Here is a 13176-nt window from a genome sequence, read left to right on the forward strand (position 1 = left end):
TTCTTTACTTTTGTCAGTTACTACAACAGTGGTCAGATCATGGTTAAAAAAAAAAAAAAAAAAAAAAAATCTCAAGTTGCATTTTTCTTGTCCATCCTGAAAAGAGATCACTCAGAAGGCATCTTTTGTTTGGTATTCTGCATGATTTATTTATAGCATTGCCACTGGATATTCACCACTAAATTAGTAAGGTTTGTAAACAAAGCCAGTCCTGACCTCCTTAGTGCAACTGAAGAGATGATCGGAGATGGCGAAGGTTGGAGGTTGAGGGTTGGATACACGAGGCGCTTTCCAGCCATTTTTTTCAGGGACCATTAAACAATTTGTTCTCAGTTCAAAGCATCTACTAGTGCAACACTCTGTGTCGTAGGAAACTGTGGTTTTGTCCAGTGTCAGTTAGTGCAGTACTTACGAATAAATGCCCATTGCTATGCGAATCAGCCACCTGCTTGCCAGAACACTCTAGCAAGTCTGCACAAACTGCCACTGCTTACATTCTATGCAGTCTAGCCCTCTGAAAATCAGATTTTGGCATCACTTAAAAAATCATGACTGGTGCAGTGATAAACAAACATAATGCACAGACCAATGATTCGAAACAGAAATATGATCCAACTTTGATACCCATAAGGACTTCAATGACAAATATCCTCTTCACGCTATTTTGAAAACAAAAAGTAATATCCAGAGAACCCTTCGGGGCTTCAAGGTTTTCCAATGAGGAAAAGCCATAGAATTATGTGGGCACCTTTCTTGTAAGAGTGTACCGATTCAGGCAGCATGCTATAACTCATATCCAAGTATTGACTGAGCATAAGGCAGGCTGCAGGTTTATTAATTAATTGATGCCCACCTGGCTTTAAATATTTTAACAAAGTTGGATAGACAGTCAGCACTCCCCTAGAGGGATTAATTTAACAAGCCCCCGGGAATGTAACGCATAAAACAGTAAGACTAGTAACATCAAAGCGCAATCAACCGATCAGTTTTGCATTCATACTGACACCGGCTGCTCTTCTGTTGCTAACATTTTGTACCAGACTGTGAGCATATCATACAAAATCATTAAATACTGTTAAGTGTGTTTTTGAACTCAAATGCAGACAAACTGCTTTCCATAAGCTTAATTCAGTACCACAATATTACAGTGGAAGTAACAGTGTTTTACAGAGTTGTCGTTTCCTATTCACAGTGTACCTTTCATTTGCAACACTGAAGATTCAGACAAAAAGAAGCAGGGAAAGAAGAGCAATGAAACGGACATATCACAATCCTAATCAAATAAAAAGATGTCCTGCAGATGTGAACAAGTATGAAAACAATCCCTAGTGTATAGGCGTTGCGGCAAAAACTTATTATGGTTCTACATTGTAACAGAGCACATAAAACAATTATTCACTTAGAAATGTCAGATTAAACATAAAACAATAATATCCCAATAATTAAATTATTCTAGATTGCGGAAATCTATTCCAGACTATGCAGCAGAGTGGTGGAGACAATACCTTGTAAATCAGGCATATCAAAGGACGGATACATTTTTGGCTTGGGGATGAACAGATAAGAGCCAAGTCACTGAAGTTTCAGATACCAATCAAAACAAAACAGAATTGTTTGTTAAAAAAAAAGACAACAAAAAGATCATGGGCGTCCACTCAGCTCCACTGATTTGCATACAGATTTGTGTAACAAGTACAGACTAGATTTGTGTTATGGATTCAGAGACTGGAATGTTCTCAAACAGCCTTGTCAAGGCACAAGACAGCAGTAGAGGAGATACAGATGTCAGCTACACTGGTTCAGTGTAACATGGACCAAGTCTCATGGATTAAGTGATCAATACGTTTTTTTGTTGAGACTTGAGATGGGACTTGCAATTAATTCCTGTCACTTTGAGAAACACTTCAAAAGGTATTTTAAAAGCCATGCAATAATTTAAGGAGCAAAACAAGTCAGCTGTTGTAGGGCATCCTATTTGTTGTCATTGTTACATGGGACAAATGCCCTGCATCACAGGTTTTATGAACCAATCCACACACACACACACACACACAACACTCCAGAAAGGAACAGGTTGTGCAGTCAGTAACAAAAACCACCCAGTAAAGGAGAGTATAAAAAAACTGTAAAAGTTTAAGATCACTGTAACAAAAAGAGGATGAAAGAAGTGATGCTACCGACAGGTACTCAGTGTTACATAGACCTGTATAAAATCCATGCAATAAGAGAAGCCCTAATGTCTATCCCTTTCCAAAAAAATACATACATTCCCTTTGTACCCATACACTTTAGACTTAGTACAATAATGTAATATGTCTTCTCTGACTTTTCTTAGTTTGACACAGAACTCAATAGTAAGTAGTTTTATGCAGATGTACGTTTGTCTTTCCGCCATGTTTAGTACTGTAATATGAGCTGTAACACTGCTGGGAGAGGAGACTGCATGTCAAGTACCGGTTACAACCTTGAAATGTGAAACTGATGTGCAGCAAGCTGTGCTCTTGGAAATACTTTAAGGTATACCGACAGGGGTCCATCAGAATTCTGAAATGTGTTTTAGTACCAGGCAGCAAATGTATAATGTAAACTGAACAGCATCTAGGACCATAGTGCCACAATAGTACCATGTCTCAATTACACTCTTATTATTAGCAGTTGTGCCTGTACCTGTGAAACAACATAGGCCGGGGGTGAGGGGTCAACCAAGCAAGGATGGGTCAGGACAGCACAAGGCCTGAGGCAGAGCAGTTCAGGATGGAGCTGACTCAACAGCAGCCAGAGCGGGTGGCTTTACGGTTCCCATGGAGGTCAATGGTGCTGCTGAGCAGGGAATGGTCAATCTGGTCCTCGCCTTTGATGACCTCTCGCACGGCTGCCTCAAAGGCCGAGCCCACGTTGGTGTCGTCCTTGGCGCTGGTCTCAAAGTAGGGGTAGCAGCCGTTCTCCTCGCACCACGCCCGCGCCTCGTCTGCCCCGACCTCGCGCTCCTGCTCCTTGTCCACTTTGTTGCCCAGCACCACGAAGGGGAAGCGCTCTGGGTCGCGCACGTCCGAGTAATACATGAACTCCTTCTTCCAGCAGCCCAGATTCTGGAAGCTCTGCAGGTCGTCCACGGCGAAGGTGAGCAGGCAGCAGTCAGCGCCGCGGTAGAAGGGCGTGCGCAGGCTCTTGAAGCGCTCCTGGCCGGCCGTGTCCCAGATCTGTAGTGTCACAAGGCGCCCGTCCACCTCCAGGTCACGGTTTAGGAACTCCACGCCGATGGTGTGGAAGGACTGGGAGTCAAAGCGGTCTGTCACATAGCGGTTCATCAGAGAGCTTTTGCCCACGCCACCGTCGCCCAGCAAGATGACCTTCAGCAGCAGGCTCTTCCCACTCATACTGGCCCACTGGCTGGTTGATTACTGATGGATTATGGTAACCTATCAGGAATACAGTCTGTCAGGATAGCCTCATATGAAATCAAATTCAAAAACGTATTACTCCCACTTTTCCACATTTTTTAAAAGCTAGAGAAAATGAACACGACACACACAGGCCTACTACTTGTTTACTTATAGCCTACCACAGACTGTAAAAAGGTCAATGACCAAGCATGTTACAAAAGATGACCACCCTCTCCACATACAGCATGGGATTGGTCAGCTATGATCAATGACAGTTGCAAACTAAATAAATAATTAATAGGCCTACAATAGATAACCGGTTTTGTTCTATCATCGGTTTGTGCCTATCATCTGCAAACTTTCAACAAGTAGCCTACGCTATCAAATAACATGTGTTCTCCTTAAGGATTGACAGTAAATTCTTCGTTTCATTCACGAGACTTCAGAGCAGATCAAATCTAAGGTTGTCTTTAGAACGAAAATTAATGTTTTCCCGATATAATTGTCCCTTCTAATATTAAGGTTTCTCCATAAAACAGCATCAATGAGTCAGACAGATGACACCGAACCAGGAAGTAGCCTACCAAATCTGCGCATGACCAGCTAACAGACCTCAGCAAATGTCTGGCTAAGCCTTACCATTAGCTATTATTTCGAAGTTGCAGAGAAATATGTTAAATCTTCAATCGCACTTATAAAACGCATGTAGTGTCTGATTAAAACGGCCCAATACATTACAATTTACCAGAGACATACTTTGTGGAGAGTCGCTGGTTAGATGTTAAAGCGGTTAGTCATTGCTCTCCTAGCTTGTTATTATCGGCAGCTGGCTTGTTTGATGACAGAATCACAGAATGAAAAACAAACAGAAATTCCTCGCGTAAACCTAATTTGCAAACACCGGAATTAAAACGTACACTTAAAACAAAGTTAAACTGTAAACCAACCCAATAATTTACCTCATTCTGTACCATGATATAATGAATCCTTGCTTGCACAGCTCACCACTGTGATTTAATATGCTATTGAACTGGCAAGGGATGCGCCCTCCCGCATCCCAGATGCCACGGTCCTAGAGCCCATCATCGCATGTGATTGTGCAGATATCGCTTACCTGCATCGGTTACACTGTGGCATACACCGAGCTTCAAAGTTTTCTCTTTAATTTCACTTTGCGGCTAGCGCCCACACGCTGTGAATCAGTCTTATAATTAGATAGCAAGTCACGTTCTCTCCTTGGGAGAAAATTAGTCTTAACGTTAGACCACAAACGTCACGCATGACTGATTATGGCCTTACTTATCACATTAAGTTTGACATTAGGCCTACGTGCCGTAATTTCATACTTTCAAATCACTAGGAGTAGGCTACCGAAGGATCTGCATGTTTTTGTCTTTCCATTCGTCCTTTCTTGCTCTGTGAATTCAGAAGCAACTACAAATAAAGTCGAAGCCTTTTCAAGAAATTGTCACAACATAAGGATTCGACATATAAATATATACCCTGTCTTTGGTTTTGGGATGGGAATTTTCTGTGCAGTAGCCTATATTGAACAAGCCAATTTCATAATGTAGGGTAATTAGCCTATGTTTAAAATAGTTTTAAACATTTTGATAGCCAAATTGTTTCCAAAAGTATTTCCTGCACTTTCTAGTGAAGCGAACTGTGCCTGCGGTGTTAGGATGGATTATATTTATTATATTTATATCTGAATTTCAGAAATCGTATCCCTATCCACAATATTAGTATTCTGACTTTAGGGCTTTTGTCCGATCAGTGGAACAGTGGACTTTTATTTTGAAATTGCCACACAAACTTTCAAGGAACCGGAAATATATTTCCCTTTAATAACGCCACTATTTTCCTGTTGAGCAGTCACAGACGCCTATCCATATAACATGTATTTCCATGGTTAAATCGGACAAAGGAGGAAAATATATGCAACATGCGATGTGTACATTAAATTTATTTGATAAGGGTTTGGAGCTTCCCTAGTTCTGAACTGTTGTAAAGGTAACGGCAATTAAATTGCATTACAACTTCTCTGGAATGCACCTCCGAAAAGCATGACAAAAGTGAACTACTGTTCTTATTACTCTAACTGATGCAGATGCATTCTTGTTACTCTAACTGGTGCAGATGCATTCTTGTTACTCTAACTGGTGCATCATTCTTTTGCAGAGGACTATTCTCATTAGCCATTTCCCAAATGTAATTATATACATAGTTTTGATGGTTTCATGCTCTTATGTGCCAGCAATTCACTGCACGCCACACACTGGGGTTTATGTCCCATTTTGTCCGATCTGGAAGGTCTGATATTAGATCTGATACGGTATCATTTTAAATATGTGTTTGTTTTGTTTTTTTTAACCACAAGCTCCGCGACCCACCCAGAATGGTTCCCCGACCCACCAGTTAAGAAACACTGCTCTACAGTTTATCAAAATACGTTTGTTTCACAGATGGGTGTTGTCAGCTTGCTGTTACTGCTTCACTCACTCCCATGCTGGGGTCAGGAACTGTTGCACACTGGGGACCATGGAGCATTCCTGCCTCAGAGTGCTTTGACTGACATGGAGTTCACCTCAGTCAGCTCTTACCGAGGCCCTGGCAACAACGACTCCCGGGGCAACAAAGAGCTGCCAATCATCCTTTGGTGGAGTGCTGGCCTCTTCCCCCACTTCCCCGGTGACACGGAGCGCATCGACTGTAACCACTCCTCCTGTCTGGTCACGCGCAACCGCAAGGTCCAGCTGTACAAGCGCACAGCAGCCATCATCTTCTACGGCACAGACTTCCGGGCCTACGAGGCCCCCTTGCCCCGGTTGCCCCACCAGACGTGGGCACTGTTCCACGAGGAGTCGCCCATGAACAACTACGTGCTCTCCCACGGCCCGGGCATCCGGCTCTTCAACTACACGGCCACGTTCAGACGGGAGTCCGACTACCCCCTCACCCTGCAGTGGCTGCCCACGCTGGAGTACCTGCTGCAGCCCACGGCTGTGTCTCTGCAGGAGAAGAACCGCTGGAGACGGGCCGGCCTGGCCCCAGTGCTCTACATGCAGTCCCACTGCGACGTGCCGTCCGACCGGGACCGCTACGTCCAGGAGCTCATGAAGTACATCGAGGTGAGGGCACTTCCTGCGCACTGAACTATGAAGAGACCGTGTGACCGACAGCATTTGTACAGTTTTTCATTTTTTTGTTATGATTTGTGATTCATCTGTCTGGTGCATCTGCCTTCTCCCTCTCTCTCTTCTGTTTTGTTAGATCGACTCCTACGGAAAGTGCCTGAACAACAAAAATTTGCCAGAACGTCTGGAGGACACGAGCACAGCCACCGGCGAGGACGGTGAGTTCATGAGCTTCGTGGCGCGTTACAAGTTCCACCTGGCCATGGAGAATGGCCTGTGCTCAGACTATATGACCGAGAAGCTGTGGCGCCCACTGCACCAGGGCTGCGTCCCCATTTACCGAGGATCCTCCTCCGTGGCCGACTGGCTGCCCAACTCACACTCCGCCGTCATCGTCGACGACTTCCCTAGCCCTCGCAAGCTTGCAGAATTCATTATGGCCCTCGACGGCGACGACACAGAGTATTCGCGCTACTTGGAGTTCAAGACTCCCAGTAAGATAACCAACCTGCGGCTGCTGGAAGGACTGGAAAGTCGGGAATGGGGCGTCAATGACATGAGTAAGCCCAACTATCTCAACGGCTTTGAGTGCTACGTCTGTGACCAGGAGAACAAACGCCTGGCAGCTGAGAAGGCCCACCAGCAAAACCCGGAGCTTCACGCACCTCCCTCACCAAAGACGGCCAACAACTCCCACATGGGCTGCCCACTGCCCAGCCCAGGCTATGGGGAAGTTGACGATATTCATCCAAATGATGGGTAAGATGATAATGTGACCTAGTCCTAATCTTTTGCTATTATATATTATACATTAATATTTATTTTCATCCCAATGCATACTGGCATACTGGATCAGTATTAGAGCCCCTGCTTTTCTCTATTTACACCACTTCCTAAGGTGAGACCATTCGCTCCCATGGATTTGACCATGCGGACGACACTCAACTTTACCTATCTTTCCCACCTGATGACTAGCGTTTCCCATCGGATTTCTGCATGCCTTAAGGATATTTCCGCTTGGATGATCGGCACCTTCAGCTTAATCTATCAAAGTGTTTGGTGTTTCCAGCTAAAACAGCTATTCCCCAACAGATTAACATCCAGCTTGACTCAACTTCACTGACCCCAACTAGATCGGCACGTAGCTTGGGCGTTGTAATTGATGACCGACTTAACTTCTCTTTGCATGTAGCTTCAATTGCAAAATCATGTTGGTTTATCCTTTACAACATTAGGAAGATCAGACCTTATCTGACACAAGATTCCACACAACTTCTTGTTCAGGCTATGGTCACCTCCAAGCTGGACTATTGTAATTCACTATTAGCTGGCTGGCTGCTTGTGTAGTAAGATCGTTACAGCTGATTCAGAATGCTGCTGCATGCCTGGTCTTAAATCAGCCAAAGAGGACACATGTAATCCTCTCCTAGTTACTCTCCACTGGCTCCCTGTAGTAGCCAGAATTAAATGTAAATCTCTCACTTTGGCCTATAGGACACTGACTGGATCTGCTCCCTGTTATTTGAATTCAATGATTAAGATGTACATCCCCAACCACCCACTGCGGTCTTCTGATGAGCGTCTGTTGTGTCGACCAGTCATAAACGCTAGGTCAAATTCAAGACTCTTTTTCCTCAGTGGTGTCATGTGGGTGGAATGAGTTTCCCAGTGCTCTCCGTTCCTGTGATAGTTTTCATTTTTTTAAGAGAGGTCTAACGGCATATCTGTTCATCATCTACTTATTTCATTAAGCGCTTCTTATGTGTTATGGTTTGTATAGTATTGTTTATTTTCATTGGTTGTTGATTAACATTGTTGTTTTTATTGATATTCTCGTTAATGTACTCTTACCATGCTATTGCTATTGTTATTATATTATTGATTGAATGGACATTGTTTATTATTGCTATTTTCCTTCATTTTCATTTTTTATTTCATTAGGCTGTTGATTGAATGGATATAGCTGATTATAATTGCTATTGTCCCTATTGTAGTCTGACCAACATTTTAAATTGTTCCCTGTTAAATTTTGTTTTGTATTTGTGTGTCGCTTTGGACAAACGCGTCAGCCAAATTCTATAACTATAACTAAATAAGTGTGTGTGTGTGTGTGTGTGTGTGTGTGTGTATGTCAGTTGGCTCCAGATGTGGCCCCAAGATTACTGGCAGAGCTTGGACCAGGCAGAAGGTCTGGAGTCTCTTATCCGACTGAATGAGTCTGACCCTGGACTGCTGTGGCATCACATACAGAAGATAGCAACGAGAAGAGCGAAAGGTCACTGACTCTGAGCTCTCACTCGGACAACATTTGTCCCATCTAGAGACTTCAAAGCCTCAAAGTCTTTTTACCGACTTTGATGCAAAAGGTGACAGATTGGTGCCTTTAGACACAGTCACCAGGAAATGTTTAAGTGGTGCATCTTTTTAAAACACTAGGTAAGTGGCAAACATGTACACTAGGAGAGAGACAATCTTGTAAATGTCAATATCCTTTTACATGAAAAAGGGAAACAAGTATAATATTGAGCAGTAAGTCAGAAAAGTTAAGTCAGCAAAGCACAGCCACCAAACTCTTGGCTCTCAGGAAATGGACATGGATATCTATGTGATAGACACACAAATATATTATTAGAATACAAGCCTTCTGAGTGGGAGGCCAAACTGCAGAGTTCACCAAATCCATATTATGTAGCTATTTGTAAACACACAGTTTTTATTGTTATCAGTAAACAGTGTTATTCAGTGCTGTAATGTTTATACAACTTTTTTACAATCATCTGTGCTTTTTATGTTTTTATAAGGCAAAGCATGACATAAAATGATACAACACACTTAATTTGAACAAATTTGTATTTTGTTGCCAGAATGCTACAAGGTATACAGAAAGACTTAAGTGATATGGCCACAGATCATAACTTGATATGAGGTATCAGTTACAAACAGTTATGTTGTAACATAGGTTATGATTAAAAAAATGTACATATTTCTAACAACTCAAAAAGGATCAACAGCAGTGGTTTTTGACAACATTGCTGAGGTGATATGTCTCATACAAAAAAAATCATTTCTTCATTCAAGTATATATTTACGCATTGCTTCCTTCAAAATGTTAAAGTAACATGACTTAGCTTATTTGCCTTCCAGCCCACAGTTAGATGAAAGGATGCACACCTATAGCTAATAGGGATCTATAGGATAACTGGTGTTACTTCCTAAGCTAATTTCTCAAAAACTTGGCGTATACCTTTAGGAGTTAGTTCTGGTGATGATGTAAGATGTTTGAATGTACAGTATCTCACTTCTACTTTTGCATCTGAACTCTAATTTACCTTTTGCTTTAATTGACTTTTGCATAGCAGTTCCCACAATGAACTGTCCCTTGACGCAGAAACATGTTACCGAGCAGGTCCCCCATTGGCTTGCTGCATATGCCACACTGCAATAAAAACCATCTACAATTACTTCTGTTACAAACAAATATTGATGTAATGTTAATGTGATGGCATTTCATGGTTGTGATGCCATTTTTATTTAAAGGGCTCCCAGACTTTTACTTTTCAAAGACTGTACCTTGAAACATGAGGGGTGGCAGGATGTGTTGAGGTCCTCAATGGTGAGTATGACATCTGTGTCCACAGACTCTCCGCAGTATGTGCAAGCAGTCTTTTCACTCAGGAGAAAAGTGCAAAATAATTATTGTTACCCTTTTGGAACTCCGCACATTAGCCTCTTGAGCAATTAACCCGTGGAAATGATACTCCTGACAGCTGGGTTAGAAAGCAGGCCTGCTGCCAATATTAATGTTCTTTGAGCACTTTAAACTTAAAAGGGTATTTTATAATAAGATAGACAACCTGCAGGTTAACAAGGCATTTACATCTAAGTATTCCCTCAGGCATAAACATACTAGAAGCCAGAAGACCATAACACATCCATCTGCTGAGAGGATCTGAATAGACCTGCGTTGTTAATTATTACTCACTATATGTCCTTTTGTGCCCTTACCTGCCCACAACGTTATGCTTCAAGTCATGTTTGGACAGCGCTGATGTGTTGACATACTCCTTCAACAGCACAACGCCCCTATACATAGACGTTTGAGGACAATATCAACACTTTCAGTTATTATATGTTGATCACTTGACCTGAGATTCCCCTTCCAAAATTATACATTCCACTTTTTCCATTCACATACCTTTTTGAATAATTGACTGGGTACTTGTAGGTCTGTTCTAAGCCTTCTAACGATCTGTGGGAGGTATTGTAATGGAGATAAGATAAGTCAATTTTGCAATGATTTAATTACACAAGGACCACAGATTTCTTCCTGGTAAACATTGTACTGTCATGTCATTGTATGTTATTGTGAAATTCTCCCTCAGGCTTCATGTTCCTAACATGACAAATTAATTAAACATACTATATCAAAACAATCATAATACTATTTATTGACCAAGGCTCTTTCAAACTGGGCTGGGTGTTGATTGACATCTGACACCCTAGTTTTACACGGTTTGTTTGTTTCTTCCCAAATGAGGATTGTGCTAAGAGGGTGGTGTAATTCAGCAAATAACACAACGCATGGTGGTAATGCTAGATTGTAATGTGAGGATCTAGAATGTTCTGTTCAATTCAGCTAATGAACTACAAAGACCACCCAAAGCGACCTACATGGGAAGAAAATGTTTTAATCCCATTTGTGCTGTGCCACACAGTCAAGTAACAAATCTGTGTAAAATAAAGTACTATAAGCTAAACCAAACCTTGTAGGATGTTGTTATTGATGATGAAATAAACAAAGGCTTTTATCATACAGTGCAAACCAGGTAACTCACCTATCCGTGGAGATATCTTCCGTCTCAATTGATTCCATTTCAGCAGACTAGTCTCTGCTACTCTTTAAAGCAGGGGATTGTTTTTGATATTAAAAAAGTAAGGAAATGTTTTCAATACATCCTAGTGCACTGCCTCAACCTCCCTTGAGATGATTACTACTATTACTACCATTACTCCTTTCCTTTCCTCTCCACACCCACCCCCATTATTCTTTTAGTCAAAGAGGTGGAGTCTCTCTTTATGACCTCTTTGGTGTCTCTCTTGTTGAGGTCCCTTTAACCTTTGCTCAAGTTTCACTGGCATCCATTCCATCATGTAAAAGTAGGCCTGGGTGGGGTACCTTGACCTTTACCACCTCTCCCAATACCTGAATACATTTACCTCTTTTATATATACATATAGTATATATATGCACACACACACACACACAATAAAGGCAAATGAGACAGGATAGAGAATAGACTGACAGGAAGTGGAAGAAATGACTGGTCAGACTCTAACCCAGCTCCCCGTGGGCACCTGGAGCCGAATGTGGTATGGGAGCTGTAGCTGTGTCCCCCACAAACATGTTCTTTGAACAGTTTTAGCATGACCTGAGGATCATGCGTCTATTCCACTTTTGTCTCTCCTTGGGTTATTGTCTGACTATATGGCAGTGGCCAGTGATGAAGAGAATGAGTGTGGGGACTGTGCACATCACTATCCTCTTAAGATGCTCATGTTTAAAAATACATCTGTCTGTGGCCAGTGCACCGACATGCTGAAATTCTATTGTAATTGCCCAGTAGTAGCAAAGGAAAGAGTTCTTTGTGACCAATTCCACTGTACCTGACCTAGATCCAGGAATGCACAACTAGATTGGGTCACTAAAAACATTGTGAGCATGAATAATAGAGGTATGCAGTGAGGCAGAGATGAATGCTTTGCGCAGGGAAGCATTTGAGGTCGATTGAAGGTTCCTCTTCTTTCATCGACACACATACGCACGCACAGGGTTAACATCAAGCAGGAATAGGAGAGTACTTCTGTCCAGCAACCTTCTTTGATCTCTACCCACCTCATATCTTAGCACGATACGTCCTGGGTTTTAGTGTCGGAGGGCTAGCAAAATCTGTCAGTGCCAACTTTGAGAGGAACAGGGTAGAATAAAGGAAAACCATTCAGGTCACAGAAGAGACCGTCTGTGTAGGAGCAAGATTGTCTCCTGGTCGTCTTGTCTGTGCTGACAATACCTTGTGTCTGTCCGTGTCAGTGAAGGTGACACAGCACTGGCTGGCACACTGTCCTCGAGATGTGAGAGGAAGATTAATGAGTAACAAAGCTGTCTGCATTCAAAACAACATGACATTCATTGTTTGAAGAGGTTATCTGAGGAGTTTTATGTCAGAGACAGATTGACATTGGAGCCGCCATTAATAAAATGGGTTGTTTGAAGAAAATACACATTTATGGTTGAACTGTATATTTGTTTTGCATATTATATATTTTTACAAATCTATAACTAAAAAATAAGTGTTGAAGTTTAATAACCTTGAAGCTTTTTATATGATGAGGAACTACATTTGATTTAAAAAGCACCTTTCATGTCACCCAAGGTCACCCCACAAATGCAAACATACAAATACAATTTATAAAACATTAGTATAACAGTAATGTGTCATATTTACAACCAATATAATAAAAACCATGCTAGCCCAAAGAGATTTATATTACTTGTAAAGACTGCAATGGATTCGCAGTGCCTGATGTAATGGGGGAAAGGTGAATTCCAGAGCTTACGGGTAGTGTGACTGTACTGTCCCATGGTGGTGAGGTTTGGT

General features: G+C 42.1%; 3 protein-coding genes across 7 annotated transcripts; 1 reads left to right on the top strand and 2 right to left on the bottom strand.

Annotated features, from left to right (window-relative positions):
• Positions 1-123: 123 nt before the first annotated feature.
• rab9b (RAB9B, member RAS oncogene family) lies at positions 124-4580 on the bottom strand. Of its 5 annotated transcripts, none has more exons than XM_042074683.1 (2): positions 4498-4580; positions 124-3419 (listed from the first exon to the last, which is right to left on the bottom strand). In XM_042074683.1, the coding sequence occupies exon 2, from the start codon at positions 3375-3377 to the stop codon at positions 2766-2768; it is 612 nt and encodes a 203-aa protein (XP_041930617.1). In that variant the 5' UTR covers positions 3378-3419; positions 4498-4580; the 3' UTR covers positions 124-2765. The 5 variants fall into 5 exon arrangements, with proteins under 5 accessions (XP_041930617.1, XP_041930615.1, XP_041930618.1 ...); XM_042074681.1 differs by lacking the exon at positions 4498-4580 and adding an exon at positions 4343-4425; XM_042074684.1 differs by lacking the exon at positions 4498-4580 and adding an exon at positions 4331-4348.
• A 646-nt stretch (positions 4581-5226) lies between these two features.
• On the top strand, positions 5227-9351 carry fut11 (fucosyltransferase 11 (alpha (1,3) fucosyltransferase)). The gene is made up of 4 exons (XM_042074847.1): positions 5227-5396; positions 5849-6514; positions 6657-7279; positions 8656-9351. Exons 2-4 carry the CDS (start codon positions 5849-5851, stop codon positions 8801-8803), a joined length of 1437 nt encoding a protein of 478 aa, XP_041930781.1. The 5' UTR covers positions 5227-5396; the 3' UTR covers positions 8804-9351.
• A 269-nt stretch (positions 9352-9620) lies between these two features.
• LOC121694641 (zinc finger protein 185-like) lies at positions 9621-11545 on the bottom strand. The gene is made up of 5 exons (XM_042074848.1): positions 11356-11545; positions 10716-10769; positions 10526-10603; positions 10091-10190; positions 9621-9956 (listed from the first exon to the last, which is right to left on the bottom strand). The coding sequence occupies exons 1-5, from the start codon at positions 11391-11393 to the stop codon at positions 9858-9860; spliced, it is 369 nt and encodes a 122-aa protein (XP_041930782.1). The 5' UTR covers positions 11394-11545; the 3' UTR covers positions 9621-9857.
• Between the last annotated feature and the right edge of the window lie 1631 nt (positions 11546-13176).

This window comes from Alosa sapidissima, chromosome 20, assembly GCF_018492685.1.
Source record: "Alosa sapidissima isolate fAloSap1 chromosome 20, fAloSap1.pri, whole genome shotgun sequence".
NCBI lineage: Eukaryota > Metazoa > Chordata > Actinopteri > Clupeiformes > Clupeidae > Alosa > Alosa sapidissima.

Excerpts from the sequence above, each read along its gene's own strand:
- rab9b (XM_042074683.1), bottom strand. The coding sequence starts at position 3,377 with ATGAGTGGGAAGAGCCTGCTGCTGAAGGTCATCTTGCTGGGCGACGGT.
- fut11 (XM_042074847.1), top strand. The coding sequence starts at position 5,849 with ATGGGTGTTGTCAGCTTGCTGTTACTGCTTCACTCACTCCCATGCTGG. Across the intron at positions 6,515-6,656 it reads AGCTCATGAAGTACATCGAG|ATCGACTCCTACGGAAAGTG; the intron begins GTGAGGGCACTT and ends CTGTTTTGTTAG. Across the intron at positions 7,280-8,655 it reads GATATTCATCCAAATGATGG|TTGGCTCCAGATGTGGCCCC; the intron begins GTAAGATGATAA and ends TGTGTATGTCAG.
- LOC121694641 (XM_042074848.1), bottom strand. The coding sequence starts at position 11,393 with ATGGAATCAATTGAGACGGAAGATATCTCCACGGATAG. Across the intron at positions 10,770-11,355 it reads GAAGATATCTCCACGGATAG|ATCGTTAGAAGGCTTAGAAC; the intron begins GTGAGTTACCTG and ends TACCTCCCACAG. Across the intron at positions 9,957-10,090 it reads GCCACCCCTCATGTTTCAAG|TGTGGCATATGCAGCAAGCC; the intron begins GTACAGTCTTTG and ends TTTTTATTGCAG.